A 26,788-nucleotide genomic window follows, 5' to 3' on the forward strand; every position below is an offset into this window, starting at 1 on the left:
CAAAAGCTCAATATCCAGAAAGACACCCTCTCCCAAAAAGACAAAAGATTCTTCATGTGACAAAAGCCAGTGGTTTGTTGGTCTATCAGGTGGGGTTAGATGCAAAAATTCCAGCAACCCAATATTACTTCTACAACTCTGTAACAATGAAAATAAGAAATTAAAGGCCATAAAAAAAGATGAGTCTAGAGGCAGTTCTTCTTTACCACCCATGGAAACTTGCTAGATTTTTAGTGAGCACAGCTATAATGAAATTAAGTTTCCATAGTAACAAACCCTACAGTGTTGTCCCAGCTCATACCTTGCCAAGATCTGCTTTCCTCAGTTCCAGGAGCAGAGTTATGACTAACTCAGCTGAGGCTATAGCCACATATCAGACTTGAAGCCCTGCCCACAATAACCTACTAATGAGTGAGCACTTGATACCTCAGGTGTTTAGTCAATACCCAGGTTTGAACAGACTCCTCCCCCAACCCAGATCCTCATTGAGCAGAACAAACATAACAAGAAGACAAAGGAAATTACCTACACAAATGGACCAAGACAACAACTGGAATACAACCCCAAATTCAACATAACTATGTAAACCTCCTAAAGACATCAACCTCAAAAAAGTCACAGAATGTATGGAAGAAGTCTTAGCAGAAATAAGATTAAAAAAAAATACAGCAGCTGAGTTTAATAATAATAATACAACAGTCTGCCAGTAGAAAAATGGAAGACAAAAACTGGTGAGCTCATGTATAGGGTAGAGAACATGATCATGAAAAGTCAGCAAACTAAATAAACTGAAACAAATGAATAGAATAAAGAAGAATCATAGGAAAACATCAACAGGAATAACACTTGAATTATAAGGTATCTGGAGGAGAAGAAATGGGCATAGAACTATTTTATTTAAATAAAGATTAGAGAGAGAGAGAGACAGAGAGAGGGAGAGGGAAAAGGAGAGGGAGAAGATGAGAGGAAAGAGAGAGGGGTCAGAACACTGCTCTGTTCCAGCTTAAGGTGGGGCCAGGAATTGAACCTGGGGCCTCTGAGACCTCAGTCATACAAGCTGGTGCTGTAACAAGTTGTGCTATATCCGCAGCCCAAGAAACAGAATTCTCATTTGAAAAGAATAAAAACTGAAGATTTTTCCAAACTGGGTCGGGGGAGGCTTGGGTTACAAAGCCCAGTGGACTTTTGTGGAGAAATACTGGTACTTTGGTGGTAGGTGTGGTGCAGTAACATAATTGGAAGAGGTGGGAAACTGTACTTCTAAAACATTTATAGTCTTATAAATCAAGATTACGTCATAAACAACATTCATATGAACAGGGAAAAAGAATCTGAAGATGCCTAAGATTAGGGATGGTGTCTAGATAATATTGTACAATCTGGGAAAAGTAATTAAACTTTTCTAAATCTCAATTTCCTCATTTGCATACTGTGCTGGGTGTGCAATAAATTAAATTGGATACAATATTTACACCACTATGCACAATACTTGCATAGGAAATAAAAAAGGTAGTTAGTTAGCATCAAGGAGCTAAACAAGCACATATATATATGAAGATAATCAGGCAAGACTAATAAAACTATGTGTCTGGGGTGCACAGTGTTTTTCAAGTACAATAAGTATGCAGGAAATGAAACGAGGTCTAGGAAGGTTGCCTAGAACAAGGAATGTGATAAACATGTGGAAGAATTTATTTACACGTCAGACAAGCATCCCCAACATTTCTACATGCTACTACCCAGTGTAATCTTCTGTTCCTTGTACTGCCTGGCAATTCCCGTGTGTGTGTGTGTGTGTGTGTGTGTGTGTGTGTGTGTGTGTGTGTTTGCAAAAAAGGTTGCTAAAGACTGTACTTTGTTTAAAAAATATTTTATTCTTTTTGTTTGTTTGTTTGTTTTAATCAGAGCACTGCTCAGCTCTGGCTTATGGAGTTGAGACGGATTGAACCTGGGACTTTGGGGGCCTCAGACATGAGAGTCTTTTTGCATAACCATTATGCTATCTCCCCTGCACGTATTCATGAGTTAATAATGGTTTACAAGATTACAGGTATTTAGTTGCACACCATACCCATCACCCCATTTACTCTTTATTATTTGACTCCTGCCATGTACTTGAGAATAGTCTAGAGCACTAGAAGCTACAGCGTGAGCACGATAAACTAGACCCCCTGTCCCCACACAGCTTATAATCTATTGAAGGAAATAGGGTGATTAAACTAGTAACTACCTCACTATATACAGTTTTGTAATAGAAGACAGTAAGGTTTGGGGGTTGGGTGGTGGCATGCCTGACTGGGTGCATGTTACCATGCACAAGGACCAGAGGTTTAATCCCCCCGTCTTCACCTGCAAGTGGTGAAGTACAGCAGCAGGTATTTCTCTGTCTCCTCTTTCCCTCTCAATTTCTGAGGTGTGGGGGGCTGGGAGGGTGGAGTGAGCCAGGCAGTAGTGCACCCGGTTAAGCGCACACATCACAGTGTGCAAGGACCCAGGTTCAAGCCCCTGGTCCCCATCTGCAGGGGAAAGCTTCACAAGTGGTGAAGCAAGTCTGCAGGTGTATCTCTCTGTCTCCTTCCCTCTCTCTCTATCTATCTCCCCCGAGAGAGTGTGTGTGGCACTGGGAGTGGTGGATTCATCATGTAGACACCAAGCCCCAGTGATAACCCTGGTGGTGGGGAGGACAGGGGAAGGGAGGAGCAAGGTACCTTTCTCTTCTCCACCAACACCCATCCACAATGAAGAAATGACTGAGAATGCGAAGGATAAGCTTGAGACTGAGAATAAGACAGGAGGGTCCAGGGTATAGCTCACATGTATCATGCACCTCACCATACCTAAGGCACAAGGTTCAGTCCCAGGTTCAACCCTTTACACCACACTGCTCTTAAAGCTGCATTCTGATTTGAACTCCACTATTGTGTCCTTCATGGAGAGCTCCCAAAAGAACTGACAGGGAGGATGGGTAAATGACAAAAGTACAAGACCTGCTATCAGTTTCTCAGTAAAGATTTGTGGCTAGTAATCCTTCCTTCCTTCCTTTCTTTTTCTTTTTTTTTTTTTTTTACTACTGGATTACTAAAAGCAGCACCTAATACAACCTAAAATTCTCAACTGCAAAACTTATCATATAGCATCCTCCGTGATTCATATGGATAATATATAACAAGGACTAGGGTGTCGGGCTGTGCCGCGGAGAAGAGAGAGAGGAGATCCGGAGCGAAGAGAGAACACAAATCTTTATTTGCGCTGGCATCTCAGAGTTGGGTGAGAGAGAAACAGGTTGGGCCACGTGGAGGTAGCAAAAATGGCCGCCTCACGCAGTAACCTTTCCTGCGTCTAAACACCAAATGAAGCGCCGGAGAGAGAGAGGTGCTGAAGAAGAAGGGCTTTTATGGGAATAGCTCTCACGAGAATGGGAAGGGGGAAGAGTGACCAAAGCACTCCAAATATCGCAGGGAATTGACAATGCCCTGAGGGCACAACATGGCGGAACAGGCGCTCCGAGAATGTCCCAACTCTCGCGGGAACTAGCAATAGACTGAGAGGTCAATATGGCAGATGTAACTGCATCTGCACAATTTCCCTGCACTAGGTGAAACACTATACAGCATACTGGTTATGCAAACTGATGCTCCTAACTGAGGTACAAGGTCCCAGGTTCAATCCACAGCACTACCTATATGCCAGAGATAAGCACTGCTCAGGTGAAAAATAGATACATAGACAGAGAGATGAACAGGTGTAGAAAAATGCTTGGTTGTTAGGATTTCTATATACATTCTCACAGTCACATAATCATAGCAGTTCAATCTTCAAAACTGTTGAAAAATCCATAAAACCAACCTAATAAGAAGAAAAAACATCAGACATATCAATTAAGAGGCACATACTAGAAAGAGTCCGACAAGTAATCCTAATAACCGTGAAGGTCATGAACATGGTAAGTCTAAGAACCTGACAGCCAAGAGAAATCTCAGGTGAGTTATGACTAAACGACTTCTAGAATCAGATGCTGGAAAAGGACACCTGAGTGAAGTAGAGACTTTAATTAATAACAATTCGCCGTGGTTCACGAGGTAGCACAGTTGATAAGGCAGTAGACCCTCAAGCATGAGGTCCCAACTTCAATCCCCGGCAGCACATGTACCAGAGTGATGTCTGGTTCTTCCTCTCTCTCTCTCCGACCATTTCTCATGAATAAATAAATAAAAATTTTTGAAAAAAGTGTATGTTCAAAAAAATAATAATTTGTCGACATTTGTTCACTAATTACAACAAATATGCCAAGTGAGATAACTGGAATATATACATACTTGATCTCTGCCCCTTGTTCCTGACACAGAACTCCTGAGTCTTGTAATTTCCTAAATAATAAGAGCACTAAGAGCTCTAGTTACCCTTTACTCATCCCATGTCCTCTTAGGGAATACTGTATGCATATGTACATTGTTTTCTGCAGAGCATTGAGTCATTCATTCAAGCTAGACAACCTCAAGGAGGAGTCACGGGAGCCTCCGATTTATAAACAGTTGGTTTAAGAAAAGAACGAGAGGGAGTCAGGCGATAGCACAGCGGGTTAAGCCCAAGGAGTGGCCTGAGCAGGGGAGTCGTTTCACAGGCGGGGAAGCAGGTCTGCAGGTGTCTATCTTTCTCTTCCCCTCTGTCTTCCCTTCCTCTCTCCATTTCTCTCTGTCCTACCCAACAATAACAACAATAATAACTACAACAATAAAACAACAAGGGCAACAAAAGGGAATAATATATATATATATATATATATATATGTTTTAAAAAAAAGAATAGAAAAGAGAAAAAAAGAATGAAAAGAAACTATATTAAACCTGAAGTGATCCAGGTGTCATCAGGATGCCGGCCAGACTTCCCTGGATTGAAGACCCCACCAATGTGTCCTGGAGCTCAGCTTCCCCAGAGACCCACCCTACTAGGGAAAGAGAGAGGCAGACTGGGAGTATGGACCGACCAGTCAACACCCATGTTCAGCGGGGAAGCAATTACAGAAGCCAGACCTTCTACCTTCTGCAACCCACAATGACCCTGGATCCATGCTCCCAGAGAGATAGAGAATGGGAAAGCTATCAGGGGAGGGGGTGGGTTATGGAGATTGGGTGGTGGGAATTGTGTGGAGTTGTACCCCTCCTACCCTATGGTTTTGTTAATTAATCCTTTCTTAAATAAAAAAAAATTAAAAAAAAAAGAAATAATATACACACTATTAGCTTACCAAAGGAAGAAAGAGAGGGAGGGGAAGAAAGCATTCTTCAGGACATAATAGCTGAGGACTTCTCTAGTCTAGACAACATCAAAGACATAAAGGTTTAAGAAGCCCAGGGGGTCCCAAACAGATTTAACCCAGACTTAAAGACACATAATATTTAGAATGGAAAGGAATAAGGATAAAGAAAGGATCCTGAAAAAAAAAAAAAAAAAAAAAAACCTGAAGTGAGAGGTTGGGATGGAGGTGGAGAAGCATGCTAAGAATAGGGAGGGAATGCCAGGTGCAGAGTACATGGGAACTCTCTGTACTCTCTTACAATGTGTCTGTAAAACATTCTGCAAATGAAATGCAATTTATTTCAAAACTGGAAATACAATAAAAAACAGATGACTTTTCACAATAATCGGACTCGGGATATTTTATGAGACCAATGTGAAAAATCAATACCTAAAATAATAATAGAAATTAGTTAACAAAAGCTGGATGGTTCTTTTTTATTCAAACAAGAGTGAATTATTCAGGGCCACTTAAAAATGAATAAACTAAAAAAAGAAGACGAAGAAAAGAAAAATCAGTTCTACAGCCAAGGAGGTGTCTCAGTAGGAGAGCAAAGAACTTGCATCCATGAAGCGCTGGGTTCTATGTCAAAATAGTGCTCATCTCTGTCCATCTGTCTTTTCTTTCTCTCTCATAAAATAAACAGACCTCTAAGTAAATAAATACGGGTTTTAAAAAATTCTGCCAGATTGTAATCAAGTCCAACAAAAACACAGCAAGCTCTGCAATCTCAACTTCCCAGGGGATTTAGTCGACAATGCACTCTTTTCAAAATACCAGCTTAATCCCCCACTGCTAAAATCTTTGAAGTGATGTCACAGTTCAAGTCAGAAGAACTTGAAAGCTGAGTGAAGTAGGATGGCTCGAATTCTAACCTGAAGAAAAAGCAGGACACCTGGGAAGATGCTGTGTGCCAAGTGCAATGAGGTCAGATCGAGGCGGCAGGAGAACCCAAGTGAAAGCTTCCTACTCAGATGCTCCACAATCACTTACATCATTTTGGGGCTACTTAAAACTCATCCTTGTGTAATCAGTGATCTCCAGGTAGGCACACATACACCAACTCCTAGTCAACTCTAAGCTCCATGAAATCAGTAGGTGTCTGTCTACTTTGTACCCAGAGTATCTCACCTAGGAAATGTTGTGGAATATCTAACCAACAGCAGAATTAAAGAGGTGACCATTTTAACCACAGACATTTTAAAATTGAAAGTCACATGACAATAATGATTTTTGTTCTGTACCTTCATAAACCAGTGGTGTTTAGAAAACTCATAATATTGTGCAACTATCACACCATTATAGAACCCCTCCCCCCAAAAAAAAAAGAAAGCATTCCCACTGTAGAAAGGTCATTTTACTTCTATAGCATTACTGTGTGTTCCCTGAAGAGTAGACATTTTAAAAAATTGAGGGTGCCAACCGAAGGTCACTGTGCCCAACCTTTTTTTTTTTTTTTTTTTTTTTTTGCTTTTGCCTCCAGGGTTATTGCTGAGGTTCCCTGCACTGCTCCTGGCGGCCATTTTTTCCATTTTATTGGGTAGGACAGAAAGAAATTGAGAGAGGAGGGGGAGACAGAAAGGGGGAAAGAAGGATAGACAGCTTCAGACCTGCTTCATTGCTTGAGAAGTGGACCCCCTGCAGGTGGGGGATGGGGGGCTCAAACCAGATTCTCACTTAGTACTATGTATGCTTAATGGGGTGCACCACTGTCCAGCCCCCACCACTTGCCATTTAGTACACTGAGAAAGAAGAAATAAAACGAACCACAGCTACATTCAACATAAGCGTATAGCTTATTAACACTCCAGCCTGCAGCTCAGCCTTACAGTCCTGGGCCACAACATGGGGATGCTGGAGTGTTTCGCCTTTTCCATGCAAAAGTGCTTCTCTACCTCTATACAGAAGAACAGAAGAAGGGGTCGGGGTGAATCTGCTGGGAGCAGCAGTGTCATACAAGCAATGAGCCCCAGTTATAGCCCTGGTGCGAGGGGGGGAGGGAGGGAAAGAAAAAGGAGAAGAAATCATTTTGGAAGCCGGATGGGTACTATTTGTCAATCTCAAGGGAAGGAAGAAATGTCATTAGGAATTCTTCCATATGTGACAAGAGAGGGACTAGAAAGGCCTTTGCCATCAGACATAGCTAGACTCTGAATAGCATTCTAGCTCAACTTTTCCAAGCTGCACATTGCTTGTCAGTAAAATGGAATTATAGTAGTAACGTGGCTACTGTGTATAGTTAAAAAATATTTATGTGAGGCTAGGTGGTGGCGCACCTGGTTGAGTGCACATGTTACAATGTGCAAGGACCTGGGTTTGAGCCTCCTATCCCCACTTGCAGGGGGAAAGCTTCATGAGTGGTGAAGCAATGTTGTAGGCGTCTGTCTCTCTCCTCTATCACCCCTTTCCCTCTCAATTTCTGGCTGTCTCTATCAAATAAATAAAGATAATTAAAATTTTTTAACATTTATGCTTTAATTTTAACATTCAAGTGTCTTTTATACCATAGATACTCAAAAAATTATCCCCCTTTCCTACCACCTACAAAAGCATAGAAGAAATTGGGATTCTGACTTACTCCAACAAAAACCTACAAAAATATTTAGAAATCATTGACTTCTCAACAAATGTAAAACCCTTTGCCCGCTATACATAACCTCTAGAATGTTGATTCCCAAAGAAAAGATTTGGCTTCTCCTGTTAATAGAGTACTCCAGCCACACAGAATCAGCCATAACAAGGAGGTAATTACAATGACCATGCTCCTCCACAGATTGGCAGTGGAGTCTCTGCCTTCAAAGATGAAATCTCTCACCACTTTTAGAATGAAGGTTCCTCCAAGGCTCAGATGACAGTCTGATGAGCAGAATGCATTAATTCTCCAAGAATCTCTGATAAGTTCTCTTAACAAAACAGCATGTAAAAACCAAGCAATGGGTGGGGTAGGTGTTCAGTGGTGACTGGCTGATTTTACTGGCAGAGACATCAGAGTGGAATCATTAAACTCTGGAAAGCTGCCCTGGAACATGCCTGGCACCACTGGGGTTGCAGAAGTTAAAAGGCAGTTATGAGAAGCATGATGGTGAAGCCTGTATTTGCAGTGACATCTTAAATTCAAGCCAGCACTTAAGACAGAGAACATCTCTAGGGCAGAAGACTACTCGTGTTCTTAGCTCCTCTCAATGGAGGCTCTCCACCTCTCTCACTTCTGTCACCATTCCGACACTTGAAGACTGACTATTGCTCTAAGTCAAGAGTTTTGAGGAAGAGTTTTAATTTACTTACTATACCCGGTGGATATTAAGTAAACTACAGAGGGCAGATCAAGCAGTGTGAGTAGCTTACAAAAAGTAACAGACTAGTTAAAAACTATGAGATCTATCAGTAAGTCATGACCACTGGTTAATTCATTTGATAAACTGAATTTAATTTATCATACAACTCCTTTATAAGACACTCATTAGCAAGCATTTTGTCTAAAACCAAGTGATCAGTCATTTTTGCATAAAAACATAATACAAACATGCCAGGTTAATATCAGAGGTTAATATTCCTTATCTTTGGAAAAATGACAAATTATCAATGATTTTAAAAATCATTTAAGTGTGTTTGTTTATATTCTGCATATTGCATAACAGATTAGTTTTCTGGCTTAAATCACTGAATATATGATATTAAAGTATAACATTCACTGTACTAAAAATAAACAGAAGAAAGACATACTGCTTCAAGCCCCTGGTCCCCACCTGCAGGGGGAAAGGTTCACAAGTGGTGAAATAGAGCCGCAGGTATCTATTTCTCTCTCTATCTTACTTCTCCTCCTCAATTTCTGTCTCTATACAATAACATAAATAAATAAATAAATAAATAAATAAATAAATAAATAAATAAGAAAGACATGCTGCATACTAAAGCAGTATAAAAACTGTAATATACTTCAAGGATCCGAGTTCAAGCCCCTGGTCCCTACCTAGAGGAGAAACCTCTCAAGTAGTGAAGCAGTGCTGCAGATCTCTTTCACCTCTCTCACTATCTCCTCTTTCTCAATTTATGTCTCTACCCAAAATAAATAATTTTTTTAAAAAAATAGGAAAGATGGCAACCTACCCTGCTGTCCCTCTTAAAAAAATAAATAAATAAAAGCTAAAAGCCACAATAAATATTCTACAGCAATCTCACGGTAATTGAAAATAAAAATATAAATTTTTATATAATATATAAAAAATATATAGTAATACAATATCAGAAAATCTACATGCCTTAATGCAACCATAAAGGAGGGAAAACATATGTGATTGTTGATGAAATGTTAATTTATCCTTTCTTAAATAAAAAATAATTTTTTTTAAAAAAAGGTGTTTCTACAACCATAGTTTCCATTCCTAGTAAAAAGGTTTAAAGTTTAATAAAAACTATTTAAAATACTGTTGACAGGCTGGACGGAAGGTAAATAGCATAATGGTTATGTAAACAGACTCTCATGCCTGAGGCTCCAGAGTCCCAGGTTCAATCCCTTGCACCACCATATGCCAGAGCTGAACAGTGCTCTGGTTTTAAAAAAAAAAAATGCTCTCAACAGGTTGGAACCCTGCCCCCATGTAAAAAGCCTTGGATTAAATAAATCCCTGAAATCCCCCAAAATTCTTTTTCCAAAATTAGAAAATTTTGTGAACAAAATATTAAATATTTTGAATTAAAATAAGAACTGAACTAGAATATTTACTATGCTCATTACCTTTTTAACATCAGCTTAAAAGTTCTAAGAGGTTTAGTAGATGCATTAAGTCTTGAAAAACAAAAAGCATATACTCAAAAAGACAAGTAAACTTGTCCTTTTGCTGATGATAAAAAAAGTGTGTAACAAGAAAACCAGAGACCTTTCCTAGAGAACACAACAAGAAAAATAATTGGATCTTTGGCCAATTGAATATATCGTACAATTAAGTACTGAATATGTGATACTTAAAGTACAGTTTTTCCCTATAATAAAAAATAATATCGTACATGAAAACAGTATGGGTAGGGGTAGACAGCATAATGGTTCTGCAAAGAGACTCTCATGCCTGAGGCGCCAAAGTCCCAGGTTCAATCCCTGACACCACCATAGGTCAGAGCTGAACAGTGCTCTGGTTCAAAAAAGGGAGAGAGGGAGGGAGGTAAGGAGAGGGAGAGGGAGAGGGAGAGAGAGAGGGAGAGGGAGAGGGAGAGGGAGAGGGAGAGAAAACAGTACAATAAGTATAATATGCTTCAGAACAAATCTAATGGAAAAGCACATAACCAATATGAAAGGAATTATAAATATAACTGAAGAAATATTGCAACAAATATAAAGGCAGACCACATATTAAATGCAAATACTAACATAAAATATATAACGTCAATTAATAGAAAAATCCCAATTACAATGAAATTTGAAAAACATTTTATTGCAAGTAAGACCAGAGCACTGTCCCACTACTTGTGATAATTGATTTGTCTTTGTCTTTCTTGTTTTTATGCAGTGTCTAGTACTGAACCTAGATGTTCAAGAGCCATCTTCCTGCCTGCCACACAATATGCTTTAAAGAACATGACGTTCAAGTTCATATGGAAGAATTCTCAGAATACCCAAAGCATTATGGAAAATATAGCAGGACTTGCTTTCCTCTATATTAAAGCTAAAAACAAACAAAACAACACTGTAATTAAACCAATCTGAAGCTGACAAAGGAGCAAAAAAATAAAAATAAAAATAAAAAATTAGACTAGCAAAAAAGAGAACTCTAAAGTAGATCCAATATATCCAAGTATTTTTATATTTATTTATTTTCCCTTTTGTTGCCCTTGTTGTTTTTTACTGTTGTTGTAGTTATTGTTATTGATGTCAATGTTGTTGGATAGGACAGAGAGAAATGAAGAGAGGAGGGGAAGACAAAGAGGAGGAAAGACAGACACCTGCAGACCTGCTTCACCGCCTGTGAAGCGACTGCCATGCAGGTGGGGAGCCGGGGGCTGGAACCAGGACCCTTACACCAGTCCTTGCACTTTGTGCCACATGCACTTAACCCACTGCGCTACCACACGACTCCCCTATATCTAAGTTTTTAATATATAACAAAGAAGCTAATTAAATTCAGTGAGGAAAGTAATATAATACATAGGTATAAGCACATGTTCACCTGTGAAAAGAACTAATCTGTCTTACAAAACAGAATATAAACAAAACATACTTAACAATTCCAAATTCTAGTGAAGATACTGTTTGTTTAACTTGGAGGGAAGAGAAGGGAAGGAGAGGGGAGGGGAGGGGAAGGGAAGGGAAGTCTCTTTTCAACCACCAGGTTCCAGATGCTAGCATGATGCCGACCAGACTTCCCTGGACAGACAACCCCATCAATGTGCACTGGAGCTCTGCTTCCCCAGAGCCCTTCCCCACTAGGGAAAGAGAGAGACAGGCTGGGAGTATGGATCGACCTGTCAACGCCCATGTTCAGCGGGGAAGCAATTATAAAGCCAAACCTTCCACCTTCTGCATCTCACAATAACCTTGGGTCCATACTCTCAGAGGGTTAAAGAATAAGAAAACTATCAGGGGAGGGGATGGGATACAGAGTTCTAGTGGTGAGAATTGTGTGGAGTTGTACCCCTCTTACCCTATGGTTTAGTCAATGGTTCCTTTTTTATAAATAAAAAATTTAATAAAAAATTAAATAAGTAAGTGTAGTGCTGCTTTCTTACAAGGCTCTAAAATGCACAGCTTCATACTTGCTGATTTGGTCTCAACGTGTGTTGTATGCTTTACATTGGGTTCTAGTTCTCCCCCGCCAAGAGAATTGGATCAGTCCAGTTAAATTTTGCGGGCCGCTTGGCCCCGCCCCCAAGGAACCCCACCAGAGTTCCAGAATTGCAGAGTAAGGGAGAGTGCCAGAGTTGGAGAGTTCCTGAGTTCCAGAGTTGCAGAGTAAGAGAGAGTGCTTGTGCCGCAGCAAAGAGACAGCAGAGTTCTGTTTGGTGATTAGTTTGTCTTAGTTTATGAATCGTTGTTCCTGAATAAAGAAATACAGCTTCCCTGCCCAGCCGTTGTCTCCGCGTCTCTGTTACCCGCCGTGAAGCTAGCCCGCCCAGCAAGAGCCTACGAATTTTAACAACAAACGTGGTCCTGGACTCAAATCTGCTTTAACATACTTGTCCTGTGGTAGGACAAAGCAGGTGATGCCAGCCTTAACCTCCTCACAGGTGAAAAGGATTTAGCATTAGTGAAAACAAACATAGCGCACTTGGTAATTCTCATCACCTCCCCTATCCAGTGCAGTATGGAGATGGACAGGGGAAAGCACCTCACACACTGGAGTAAGCCAGCCAGGCTCTTCTATTGGTCTGTTTCTCTTCACAGTTGGAGTATTTCTCCCCTGCACTCTTTTTATCTGAGGGGTAGGAAAGGGCTGATTAAGAATCCAAATAGAGGCTCCGAAGATGGCTCACAGGCCAGGAGGCATGCCTTGCCATGCTCACAGCCCAGGTTCAAATGCTAGCACCATATGGGCAGTGCTATAGCACCAAAGGAAATTCCAGTGCTGTGCTGTCTCTCTGTCTTTCTCTTTCTGAATAAAAATAGAGCCTGGAAAAAAAATAAGAGCCTAGAGTGGTGAAGTGGCTCCAACTCTGTAAGAAAAGAAAGAAAGAAAGAGAGAGGGAGGGAGGGAGGGAGGGAGGGAGGAAGGAAGGAAGGAAGGAAGGAAGGAAGGAAGGAAGGAAGAAAGAAAGAAAGAAAGAAAGAGGGAGGGAACGAACATAAACAGAGTGACTATAAAGGTAATTCAATAGTTCATATGATTTGTCACTGAGCTATACACCAGAATCAAATTGTAAACCATAAATAGCAAGTTATCAGTTTTCATTTCTTGCTGGCAGTATCTTAACAGTAATCCTCCTAATTCCACTTCTAACTTATTGACAATGAGCACACAGACACCAGATAGTCAAGTCTCTCTTCTAAGTAAGAAGTACAGGTTTTATTTCAGAGATGTTGTGACATCCCTTGCTTCTAGCAGGACTCTTAACTATACTCTTTATACATGTAGTTGTTAGGGAGTGATCCTTAGGTCAGGAGAAGAAACAACCCTTCCTGCACCCTCAGAGTTGATCATCACATTCAAAACTCAAAGCTTACAGACGTGAGTTCTGCCCATACATATCTCATCCCATCTGTTTCCTACATATTACCTCAAGAGTCATTTGTGTGATGTAAGCATTTCCCTTTTAAATTGAAGTTCTATAAGAGACAGTATTTTTCCATGAAAACAGGGGGGGAGTGGTGGGGCAATTTGCCTCTAGAGAGGCAGATAAAGATCTTCCAAAAAATCTATAAGGAGTAAGATGAAAAGTCACGAAATCCAGCAATCTCACCAGATGTTACACAGAGGGCGGGCAGTGGCAGGAAGAAGCAGCTGAGGAATCACAGATTGGATGCATTTTTCAACACGTTTTAAATAATGACCTAGATGTTTTTACAAGTCTCATTTTACCAGATGTGAACCAGAGATAGCAAAATTCTAGTCCTCTGAAACTCAAAATTCAACCTGATCAATCAAGGAAACATTTATGGGTTACAGAGGTAGCACACAGGACTTGTATCCAAGAACTCCAAGCTTCAGCTTCTGTCCCCAGCACCACCAACAGCCAGAGCTGAATGGTACTTTGAGGAAAAAAATCAAAACAAAACAAACAAATGAAAAAACAATGGGGAAGGAAGGAGAGCACACACATTTATTATCTGCTTCATATATGTCTTGTGCATTCAGTGTAATGGGGCTACGGCAACAATCAGTTAAAAAAGGAATTCCCAGGGAGTCAGGGAATTGGGTGTAGCACAGCGGGCTAAGTGCACGTGGCGCAAAGCACAAGGACCAGCTTAAGGATCCCGGATTCGAGCCCCCAGCTCCCCACCTGCAGGGGAGTCGATTCACAGGCGGTGAAGCGGGTCTGCTGGTGTCTCTCTTTCTCTCCCCCTCTCTGTCTTCCCCTCCTCTCTCCATTTCTCTCTGTCCTATCTAACAACAACAATGTCAGTAACAACAACTACCACAATAATAAAAAAGGGGCAACAAAAGGGAAAATAAATAAATATAAAAAAAGAATTTCCCACTTCACCCCTGTGAAAGTGTCATACATCAGAAACAAAATCATCAACAAATGCTGGAGAGGTTGTGGGGGCAAAGGATCCCTCCTGCACTGCTGATGGGAATGTAAATTGGTCCAACCACTGTAGAGAACAGTCTAGAAAACTCTCAGAAGGCTAGAAGTGGGCCTACCCTATGACCTTGCAATCTCTTTCCTGGAGATATATCCTACAAATATACGCATCCAAAAAGATCTGTGTATACCTATGTTCATAGCGGCACAAATTGGAATAGTCAAAACCTGGAAGCAACCCAGGTGACCAAAAACAGATAGTGACTGAGTAAGTTGTGATTATATATATATATATATATATATATATATATATATATATATATATATACTACCCAGCTATGTACAATGACGATTTCACCATCTTCACCTAATCTCAGATGGAACTTGAAGGAATCATATTAGGAAAGATCAGCCAGAAAGAGAAGGATGAATATGGGATGATCCCCACTCACAGACAGAAGTTAAAACAGTAAGAACAGAAAGGAAAACACAAAGCAGAACTTGGACTGGAGCTGTGGTATTGCACCAAAGTAAAGGACTCTGGGGTGGAGGGGAGGGAGGGTTTAAGTTCTGGAATATGATGGCGGAACAGGACCTAGAGGGGGTTAGATTGTTATGTGGAAACCAGAGAAATGTTACACAGGTACAAACTACTGTATTTTTACTGTCAACTGTAAGCCAATAATCACCCTTCCAATAAAGGGGGGGAGGATTTCCACCTAAAGAAGATGCCAAGAAGAGAAGATTCAGACAAATCAACAAGAAATAGTTATAACACAGTCACTGCTCAATAAATACCAGCTACAGTATCACAGGCTGAAGGAGGATGATTTAAAATAGGAAGACTATTCCCTGTGGAGTGTTTAGAATAATGTCCTCTGAATACTAGTCTGCCGAGTGTGTGCTTTATCCGTTTTGTCGTGGCTCAAAGACTGCTAAACCCAGTGAGTGACAAAGCTGATGTAGCTTTTAAAAGGTCACTCGGGCAGCATGTGGTAGATAAACGGCACTAAAGCACTATCACTAGGTAGAAAGCAGCAAAATATCCTGGTTAAAACACAGGCTAGAGAGCCATGTGGGTGTAAATACAGGCTTATACCAACCAGTTGTGCCGTGTTGGAAAGCTGTTTAACTGTTCTGTGCCTCAACTGCCTCATCTGTAAATAGGAATAAGGAGAATTCTTACTACATAGGGTGACTGTGAGAACTAAAAGAATTAGTTAATGCACTTAGAATAGTTTCTGCAGCAAAGTTACACACACAGTAAATAACAGTTACTAGCAGCATGAAGAAGAAACAAGAAGCAGGAGTCTAGTGAGGAACCGAGGAACTACGACAGTTCAGGAAAATGGAAATAAGAACCAAAAGGAAGATGCCGGTTTGGGGTATCTCAGATGACGACACTAAACGCTAAAACCAGGGAGAGAGAGAAAAGGAAGACCGGGGTAGGCGATACGGCTTACTTGGATAGTGCACTTGTTTTACCATGGGCACAACCCAGGTTTGAGCCTGGACTCCACAGCACTGAGGAAAGTCTTTCCCTGTGTTTCTGCCTCCTTATCTGAACAGGTCAGCCTGGAGCAGTGAAGCCCCAGTGATGACCAAAAAAGGAAAAGAACAGGAAAAGGAAGAGATCAAGTCACTGAGTGTACCTGTCCTACAAAGCACAGAAGTACGAGGCGTCTAATGCTGACTAGCAGAGACAGATTAGAAATCTGAAAGTGGGTAGGAACTACATACAGGCAGAGATTGGGAATTTACTAACCTGTGGGTGTTTTGGTCAGAGTAGTAGTGACATAAAAGAGTACTGAATTCAATCCCCCACACCACCATAAGCCAGAGCTGAGCAGTGCTCTGGTTAAATTAAATAAAGAAATAAAAATAAAAAGTATTGGAGAGAGGAGCAATGTGGATGCCACAGGACCTGGAACTCTAGAACCCCCCCCCCCAAACTCTATGGCCCCACAGTTGCAACAGCATGGATGGGTACTCTAACCTAGCTAGTCAGTGGGGTGAGAGAAGAAAACGGCCCAGGGAAAGGACTCTTTACTAGAGTTGTGACTTACCTGGGGAATGTAGATACAGACACGGAAGGTCAGTGAGGAAAACTCCCTGGATGATGAGCAGTGGTCTGCTCTTTCTTCCCCTCTCTCTATAGCTCTGCCCCCACCCAAATATATATATATATATAAAAGTTCAAGTGTAGAAGACAGCATAATGATTATACAGACTCTCGTGCTGAGACTCCAAGGTCCCAGGTTTGATTCCCCAAACACCATAAACCAAAGCTGAGTAGCACTCTGGTAAAAAAAAAAAAAAAAAAAAAAAGTCAAGGAGGTGGCTCAGGTGTAAAACACATGTAGGAGAACCAGGATCAATCTCTGTCAGCACATTAAAAGTGCTGTGTGTGTGTGGAGACCACTGAGGAGAAGGACATACAGATGCCACTTGTTTTAGGATTCATCAAAGCAACTCTAAAAGCAGAGGTGGCAGGAGAGTAGAATGTCAAGAGGAGGCCAGGTGGTGGTGCACCCAGTAAAGTGCATATAGTACTAAACACAAGAATCTGGGTTCAAGCCCCCACTCCCCACCTGTACGGGGTCCACTTCACAAGCGATAAAGCAGGTTTGCAGGTGTCTGTTTTTCTCTCTCCTTCTCTATCTCCCCTCTTCTCTCAATTTCTCGCAGTCCTATCCAATAAAATGGAAAAAAATGGCCGCCAGCAGCAGTGGATTGGCACCAAGCCCCAGCAGTAATCCTGAGGCAAAAATAAATTAATAAATAAAAATAATTTTTAAAAAGAATATCAAGAAAAGGCTATTGTGGAGAAACTGAAAAGTCAGTAATCACATAAAAGGGACCATTTAGCACAGAGAGGAGAGTTAATTCTATGATGATGGTCTTAAGAGGGGGCAGGGGAGACAGCATAGTGGTATGCAAAGAGACTCTGATACCTGAGGCTCCTAAGTCCCAGGTTCAATGACCCACACCACCATAAACCAACCAAAGCTGTGCAGTGCTCTCGTTAAAAGAGAGAGAGAGAGAGAGAGAGAGGAAGAGAGGGAGAGGGAGAGGGAGAGGGAGAGGGAGAGGGAGAGGGAGAGGGAGAGAAAGAATAATATTATCTGAGTGCCGGCTACGTGTAAGTAGTTGTTCCAAGATTCTTTAAGAATTTTACCTCATTTAATTCACATCCCCATGAGACAAACAGCATCTCATTTACAATAGCAGACTCAGGTACTCAACACTTAACTCACGGTATTTAGACTGGGTCCTAGGCAGAGAACCAAAGCTGTGATTTCCCTCATCATACTTCTACTTACTACATTAGCAAGAGTGGGACATGTCAAAAGGAAAGAAGATTAAAACTACATGAGAAGAAAACCAGAATGATTTTCACAAGAGCATTACCCTTTATGATAAACTATGAAAGGAAAAGCAAATAAACTAAAGAGAGTCTTTAAAAACTAAAAATAATCTTTCACATCTCAGAGGACAGACAGGAGCACAGATGTCTCCTTGACTCCAGTCTCATCCCCCAGGACTTGCCCACACCATCATCCTGGTTAGAATCCTAAACTACATAAAAAGCCCTGCAGTCTTCTTTTCTTTCTACTCTTAATAACTCCCTGTCACCGACTGGATAAAAAAAGTAACAGAACAAAGCCAGGGAGATTACACAGCAGGTCTTACAACAGACTTTCAGGTCTGGAGGTCCCAGCTTCGATCTCAGGAACCATCATAAGCCTGAACTGAACAAAGCTCTGCTCAATAGAAGAGCGCGTGTATGCGCGTGTGTGTGTGTGTGTGTGTGTGTGTGTGTGTGTGTGTGTGTGTGTGCATGTGTGTAAATAAAGAAAAAGAAATTTTAATGCGTGTGCATAAATAAAGAAAAAGCCATTTTAAAGTAACATAACCGAAAGGAGAAAGCTATCTAATAAGTCAACTTCCTTAACTTAGAAGAAATAGTGATAGTGAGGGAGGAAAAGTTACTTCTAAAAATAAATGTTCCTTGGTAATTTACGAATTTTTCTCTATTACAAACTATAAAATTAGCATGCCAGTTAAAGCACAACACTGACACCTTGTGGTGAACATCCCAAAGTAGCAAATAGGACAGTGGCTCTAATTCATTGTCTTCTTATGTGAAAACTAACTCCTAGTCCAGACACTCCCGGGGCTGAAAAGCAAAAATGGATGCCAGGAGGTGGCACGCCTGGTTGACCACACATTATAGTGCAGAAGAATCCAGGTTCAAGCCCCCAGACCCCAGCTGAAGGGGTGGGGAGGAAGCTTACTCGTGCTAAAGCACTGCTGTAGGTGTGTCTCTTTCTCCACCCTTATCTTTCCCTTCTCTCTCGGTTTCTGTCTCTACCCAGCTAGTAAATGTGTAAGTAAGTAAATAAATAAATTTGATAAAGTATAAATGACAGTCCAAGAGGTAGCACAGTGGATAAAGCACTGAGTTTGAAAGTATAAGGTGCTGAGTTTAATCCCAAGCATCATTCCATATGTCAGTGATGCTCTGGTTCTTCTCTCTCTCTTCTCTCTCTCTCTCTCTCTCTCTCTCTCTCTCTCTCTCTCTCTCTCTCATTAGTTAATAGATCTTTTGGGGACTGGGAGACATCATAGTGGTTATGCAATAAAAAATTTTATTTCTGTCAGGGTTATCACTAGGTCTCAATCACTCCCAGCGGCCATCAATCACTCTTCTTTTTCCTTTTTTTTTTTTCTATTCTCCTTTCCCTTCCTACCTTCCTTTTTCATTCTCTTTTCTTCTTTCTTTTTTTAAAATATTTATTTATTTATTTATTTATTTATTTCCTTTTGTTGTCCTTGTTGTAGTTATTATTGTTGTTGTTAGATAGGATAAAGAGAAATGGAGATAGAAAGGAAGACAGAGAGGAGGGGAGATAGATAGACACCTGCAGACCTGCTTCACAGCTTGTGCGCGACTCCCCTGCAGGTGGGGAGCCAGGGGCTCAAACAGGGATCCTTACACTAGTCCTTGTGCTTTGCACCATGTGCGCGTAAGACGCTGCACTACCTCCCCACCCCCTCTTATCTTCTTGCTATTTTAGTTGGTAAGACAGAGAGAAATTGAGAGGGGAGGGAAAAATAGGAAGAAAGAAAAGCAGACACGTGCAGACCTACTTCACCACGTGTAAAGCACTCCCCCAACCCCACCCTGCAGGAGAGGAGGAGGGACTTACTTAAACCTTGGCCGCTGTGCATGGTATCCTACACCACCACTTAGCCCCCCAAAAGATTTTGATGCCAGAGGCTCTAGGTTCCAGGTTCAATTCCTGGCACCACTATAAGCCAGAGGTGCACAGTGCTTTGGTGTAAACCAATCAATAAATTAAATAATTTCCAAGTGTCTGGTCTTATATTTAGTGCTCTGGGAGATGGAAAGAGTTGGACTCCCAAGCATGAGATTTATTACTGTTATCACGTGTACCAGAGTACGTGTACCAGAGTATTGCTCTAGTGTGTGAATATCTCTCTCCCTCTCTTTCTCTCTCTCTCTCCTGTCATCCAAGATTATAGATCACGAAGCAACAATTCATAAGCCAGGAAAGCAACATGAAAAGAAAAGGTGTTTCCCAAACAATCACACCACGAAAAAATGCTGCCTGAGTTAAAGGGAGGAAATTGCACTAAACTGAGAGGCACAAAGTTAGTTTCCCCGAGAAGCACTTTGGGGAAAACCTGTGAGAGAAGAGTCTCTGAAGGAGCGGACAGATGGTGGCTACTCTACGCAAGATCGTGGGACTGATGACAGGAAACTCCGTTTTCCTCACTTGCTTTGACAAGCATAGTTTAAAGATTCTCGGTCTAGAAGAGCTCTCTAGATTAGGTGATCTGGCTAATAGACTCCTAGTTGGGTTCAGAAAAAAAACGTATCTATATTACACAATGTAAGTTAGTTAACTAATGGTAACAAGAAAATCACTTGCTAATAAGACAATCCAAACTGCTAATGTACCTGAGGAATCTGGAAGGCACCCTAGAAATAAGACCTCCAAAGCTGTGTCATTACAAGGTTAATGTTACAGAAATGAGCAATGTCCAGGTTTACCCGGTGAGCTTGCATGTAGGAAAAACGCTATGATCTTCAGGAAATGTTCTCCATTATTATAACATAGGACTTTGCAAGCAACCATCAGCATGGGAGGCAAAGTAACACTGTGAAAAGGCTCTGCAAAACTTGCTTGTCAGGGAACCTTCGCAGCAACTATCTGGCTTTGATTAACTACGTGCCTTCAGATAAATGAATCATTAACACCGCTGAGCCTTAGCTTCTACTCTGAAGGCAAAGGCTAGTCCCTGATGGGGAGGGGACTTCTAAGAGAATAGAGAATGTGAGAGAATAAATGTGATGCGACAATGCCTGGAAGTTACAGAAACTGTTCATAACTGTTTCTGTTGTTCCAAAAAACTATAGACATTATGTGGATTAGGATAAATCAGGGTAATAAAGATTGGGGTGAGCTTAGTTAAAGGATTCTCTATTATTATTAGAGTGTTGCTTCCCAAGACCCAGTAGTGTTTTCCTTAGCCCCGGGTCTCCTATATCATTTCACAGTTTTCAGTGTTCCTTTCATCTCTATTCTCTTACAGTTATGATGCTACCAAACCCACATCCTCCTCTCCTCACTGACTCACTGTCTTATAGTCTTTTTTATATATTTTTCCCTTTTTGTTGCCCTTGTTTTTTATTGTTGTTGTAGTTATTATTGTTGTTATTAATGTCATCATTGTTAGATAGGACAGAGAGAAACGTAGAGAGGAGAGGAAGACAGAGAGGGGGAGAGAAAGATAGAAACCTGCAGACCTGCTTCACTGCCTGTGAAGCCACTCCCCTGCAGGTGGGGAGCCAGGGACTCAAATGGGATTCTTAGGCCAGTCCTGGCGCTTTGCGTCACCTGCGCTTAACCTGCTGCACTACAGCCCGACTCCCCTGTCTTATAGTCTTAATTCTACTACTTTCTCTAATACAATCACAGAATCTTAGACTTACAAGGTACCTCTAAAACTGTATGGGGAGTTGGGAGGTAGCTAAGCAGGTTAAGCGCAGGTGGTTCAAAGCACAGGACTGGCTTAAGGATCCCGGTTTCCCACCTGCAAGGGAGTGGCTTCACAGGCAGTGAAGCAGGTCTGCAGGTATCTATCTTTCTCTCCCTCTCTCTGTCTTCCCCATCTCTCTACATTTCTCTCTGTCCTACAACAATGACATCAATAACAACAATAAAACAAGGGCAACAAAAGGGAATAAATAAATTCATTAAAATAAAACAAAAACAAAAACAAAACAGTATCTATGGGCTTAGGGAGATAGCATAATGATTATGCAAAATATTTTCGTGCCTGAAGTTCTGAAGTCCCAGGTTCAATTCCCCTATAACCACCATTAACCAGGATGAATGTGTGTGTTACTAAAATTAATATACATTTATATACATTACATATGTATATTAAATATATTAATATATATCTTAAAACCAAGGCAAACACGTCAAAAAATACTAGTGGGCTTATTCACATTTCAGACTATTTCTGTAAACTTTATTAAAAAAAAAATTCTAAAATTCAATGTAGTCCCAAACGGAAGGCTCAAAAAATTAGTTGCATATTTTGATGTCTCTGGAATTCAACCTGCATGATCTAACTCAAAATGCTGGCAATCTGTTATATATCCGAAAAGTCAAAGCAAAGACACTCTGTAGATATGAATCAAGTCATCAAATGTATATGGCTAGCTTAGTTTGAAATCAGTATCTCTCAGGAGTAATTTATGGTCTATGTGACCAGTGACCAAACCATAATCATGCATAATAAGCTTCAACATTTCTGCAAAGGAAAGGCCCATTCATAATGTTTATAAAATAAACAATCATCTGGTTGGACAAGGGTCCAAGTATCCTTTGAGATTCTTCCTCTACTAGATACATAGAGAATGTCTAATGGACTGAAATTTATGATGTGTTATGTAAACATTAGCAAAATACTGCCCAAATCAAATTTTAGTGAAGCATCTGTCTGAGTAGAATGCATATAGGCTGAGTGTCACTGTGACTTTATTTTGAATTGCAATTCTTTTGGTAGCCTGCCTCCTAGGAAATGTCCTTGATGGTCTTCCACACTGAAAGTTAAAACCAAATTTAAAAATCTTCCAAAATTAAACCCAGACATGTTTATAAAGAAACCAAGAGCCAAGGGAGTTAAAGCTCTAAGCATGAGATTCAAGCAAAGCTCCTTTGCCCAATGATTCTTTTAAGATGAACAATAGGTCAAAACTCTGTCACATCTGAGGCTATCAGAAGATTTTACTAGTAATGTTGAAGTTGTTAAGATTCTTATCCTATAGTCTTGTCAATATCTCCATTTTATAAATTAAAAAAATTAAAAATAAAAAAGATTCTGATAAGTCTAAATTGTATGACTCTGGATGCTGTTCTACAGCACAGGAGACCGGAAATAGTTCATGCCTCTGTTTTAAGATCACTGTTTCCCATCATTCTACCCTCTGTCCAGAGAAAGGAAATAGCTTTCCAGAGGCTTTGTAAAAGAGATAAACTTAAATCACCATAGCTACAAAATTTATTAAGCTCTCACTAAAGAATGCTAACCCTGAATAAAAGCTTCTAAACCTCCCATACATTTCCTTACACTGAAATGTACCACACACAAAATGAAAGTTCTTTAGAAAATGATCAAGGATTCTAAGTTTCTTACCGCAGCAAAGAGAAGACATCATAAGAATTGCGAACACAATTTTGATCCACCTGAAGAATATTCTTCTGAGCATTTGAATAACCCTGAAAGACGTTAGTAAACAAATTACTCAGTGTGAAGTAAAATCTGAGCACAAATTAACTGCAATATTTGTCATGTGTCAAATTAAGATTGATGGGGCTGGGCAGTGACACACCCACCCCACCCCATCTGCAAGAGGGATGCTATATGAGTGGTGACGCAGACCTTCAAGTATCTATCCTTCTCTCTCCCTCTCTATGTCCCTCCTTTCTCAATTTATTTCCATCCTATCCAATGAAATAGAAAAGAAAAAATGAAATAGAAGGAGGAGAAGGAATTCCATAATTATGGAAATTAATTCCATAATTTAACAGCTTTGCCCCCCCATCTATCCCCTCTCCCTCTCAATATCTTGTATTCTATCAAATAAAATAATATATACAAGTTAAAGAAGTAACATTTCACTGGAATTGGCATATTGCACCAAAATAGAAGACTCTGGGTGGATGGGGTGAATACAGATCCAAGAAGGATGACAGAGGACCTAGTGGGGGGTTGTACTGTTATATGGAAAACTGGGAAATGTTATGCATGTACAAACTATTGTATTTACTGTTGAATGTAAAACATTAATTCCCCAATAAAAAATTTTTTAAAAAAAAGCAACATTTCACATGATAAATTATGTTGAACTTCCCAGGGAAGCCTGAGATTTATTTTAGCGCTAGTTCTGACAGGAAAAGAGTGTTAACAATAGTATTTTAAGTATGACTAGTCATCATGTATAGTACTCTATTGGGGGGGGGGGGACATTCGAAATCCTCAAGAATACCAGAAATAAATGCTTCCACTCGAATAGCAGAGATAGCAGGAGTATGTACGGATTTTGGAGAGAAGATAGCCCAAACCAGACAGCTGGTTGTTAATTAAGAAAGGCAAGGTGAAGAGCTAAGAAAAAAGCAATGTGGTCCCAGACCACCTAGTTTACAATGTTAAATCTTTAGAACATCCGCTCTATAAACTTAAGCTCTATAATCTAGGTGCTTTAACTTAATCTTGCTTTCTCTGTCTACAGTATGATGATGATGATATCTGCCTTGCAAATTGTTGTGGGATTCAAGACTTAATATTTGCAAATTGAAAGGTGTGTAATAAGTTATATAAATGTTTGCTAAAAGGTTAATAAGTATTTTTTTATTCTATCACTATAGATATGAAGCTTTATGCTTGCTAGCAAATTTGACAATTTTGCAAATTCCTTAAAAAAAAATTCAACATAAAACAACAACACATGGATAATCTTTAATCTTGTAATTGAATCAGTAATTAGAAATCTTCCCCAAGAGTTTAAAACAAGATGAATTTTTTCTTCTTCTTCTAGCGTTTGCCCTTCTTCCGTAGCCAGTCAACAGCATCAGGTTGAGCCTGATGTAAAGTTTCGAGACCTCCTTTGAATCTGGAGAGGTGGCAGTCGTTGACTATGTGGGTCATAGTCTGTCTGGAAAATTTAAGGCATAATAATACCAACTTGACACAAATTCCCTCATTTACCAAAATGATGAGAAAAGGATTTCTGACTAAAATACATATATTTTTTAATCCATATATATATATGGATTATTGGTACTAAGACTTGACAAAGACATCATAAACACTTTCTCTCATTCTACCTCCCACACCTGCCCTGGAAATTATAAACCAGATAAAAAATATTAAGGAAACTGAACCAGCAATACATTACAAAGAGGGCCTGGGAGGTGGCACATTGAGTAGGGTACTGAATTTGGAAGCATGAGATCCTGAGTTCAATCCCTGGCACCTTGATTGCCAGAGTGAAGATCTGGTTCTTTCTTTCTCTACTTTGTGTTAACACAGTTATTCTTTTACTTAGAGCACTGCTCAACTCTGGTTTAAGGTGGAACCTGGGGATTGAACTTGGAACTTCAGAGCTTCAGGAATGACAGTCTTTTGTATAACCATTATGCTATCTTCTCCACCCAACAAATAAAAGTTTTTAAATGTTTAAATACATTATAAAGATTTATCAGCCTTAGGCATGCAATTGAAAAAAAAGATATAATGTGTGGCAATAATAACCTAAAGGTAGAGAAATAACTCCATAAAGAAGCAAAATGTTTTAGTTTGCTTACCAAAGCACTGCTCAGCTCTGGTTTATGGTGGTTCTGGGGACTTTAGAGCCTCAGGCATGAAAGTCTTTTCATAACCACTATATTATCTCCCTGGTAAAAAGTTATTGTATATTATTAAAGCTAGGTTGCTGGTTTTTACTGTGCAAAGTAAAAGACCTTAACTCCAGAAGAGCTGTGACAGCAACATCAGAATAAGATTGACTGTCTCCTCCATATTTTTGGAGCCTGGAATCTTCTCCATATTTTTGGAGCCTGGAATTTTTGGAGCCTGACCCAAAACTACTCTCAAGGGAAGACTGGGACTCAGATGAAGGCAAGGAGTTGAGAAGAATTTTGATCACAAAGATTGCCATTTTGACTGTCAGATAAAGAAGATCCTCTGATCCTGGATAATACCCATCTAAATGAGTCATTGTAGATTTACTAGAGTAGAGGAACAAGGAGTTGTGACAATTCCTCTGATGACAACATGATCCCTAAGTCTTAGTCCAGTCAGGCTACTAGTAGCTCTGAGGAGAGCACTGAGTTGAAGGAAGAGGCATTACTGTCACCTGAAGAACAACCTCCAGTTCAGATCTATCAGCCAGTTCCCACAAAGATTTCACCAGCATCACACTTGGTGAAGAGACCGATTAAGACTGCTCAAAGAATCATCATTATACAGAGGTCACCTAGTGTAATTTATGGCTCTAGAAGAGATACATCAGGAGAAATTATCCAGGAGTGTGAGGTCTGTTTGCTGACATTGTTTCTGGCGACACCATTCAATTTCTACCATATATGCACTTGTCACATGGGTGGTTGATGACATCCTGTCTATGTCCCATCTGCAGGCACCTGTGTACTGCTCTAAGAGGTTTTTGTTTGACATGCAACCAGCAGTTTTGGCTGTTCTGATCTTTGTTACTAAAACAAATTCAGGGGTTAATTATGATATTGTAGAGATTTCCTAAACATTACTACATAGTAGTATATGTTGGAGCAATGCAACTGATATTTTAGACATAAGTGAAATAAAATGGAATAGGATTTTTATGTAGTCTTGACCAAGTATTCAAAAGTGTAATTGCTATCTTCTCGCTGTCTTATTTATGAGTTGTGCAAAGTATTGCAGCACTTGTGCATATCCGTATAGTGTATTTTGAAGATAAGGAAAAAGTTATTTTTCTAAGTTAGATCATTTTATTCCTACTACAAAAATTTTGTTGCTGGCATTTGAGACAAGAGCTAAAAGCTACATTTTATAAAACAGAATTAAAATCAAAGCAAAATATATATGACTCAATAAAGGAAGATGGACATTGTAACCTACTCACTTGCTATACTAAAAAAAAAAAAAAAAGAAGTGAGGGGATGTTGGGTGGTAGCACATTGGGTTAAGCTCACATGGCACAAAGTACAAGGGCTGGCA

At 40.1% G+C, this 26,788-nt stretch overlaps 1 protein-coding gene across 1 annotated transcript in view; it reads right to left on the reverse strand.

Moving 5' to 3' along the window:
- The window catches only part of UVRAG (UV radiation resistance associated), a 304,494-nt gene that overhangs the window by 183,784 nt on the left and 93,922 nt on the right, over positions 1-26,788 (reverse strand). The window contains exon 6 of the mRNA XM_007520229.3: positions 23,207-23,289. Coding sequence (XP_007520291.1) covers positions 23,207-23,289 — 83 coding nt within the window. The remainder of the gene's footprint in view (positions 1-23,206; positions 23,290-26,788) is intronic.

This window comes from Erinaceus europaeus, chromosome 17, assembly GCF_950295315.1.
Source record: "Erinaceus europaeus chromosome 17, mEriEur2.1, whole genome shotgun sequence".
Taxonomy (NCBI): domain Eukaryota; kingdom Metazoa; phylum Chordata; class Mammalia; order Eulipotyphla; family Erinaceidae; genus Erinaceus; species Erinaceus europaeus.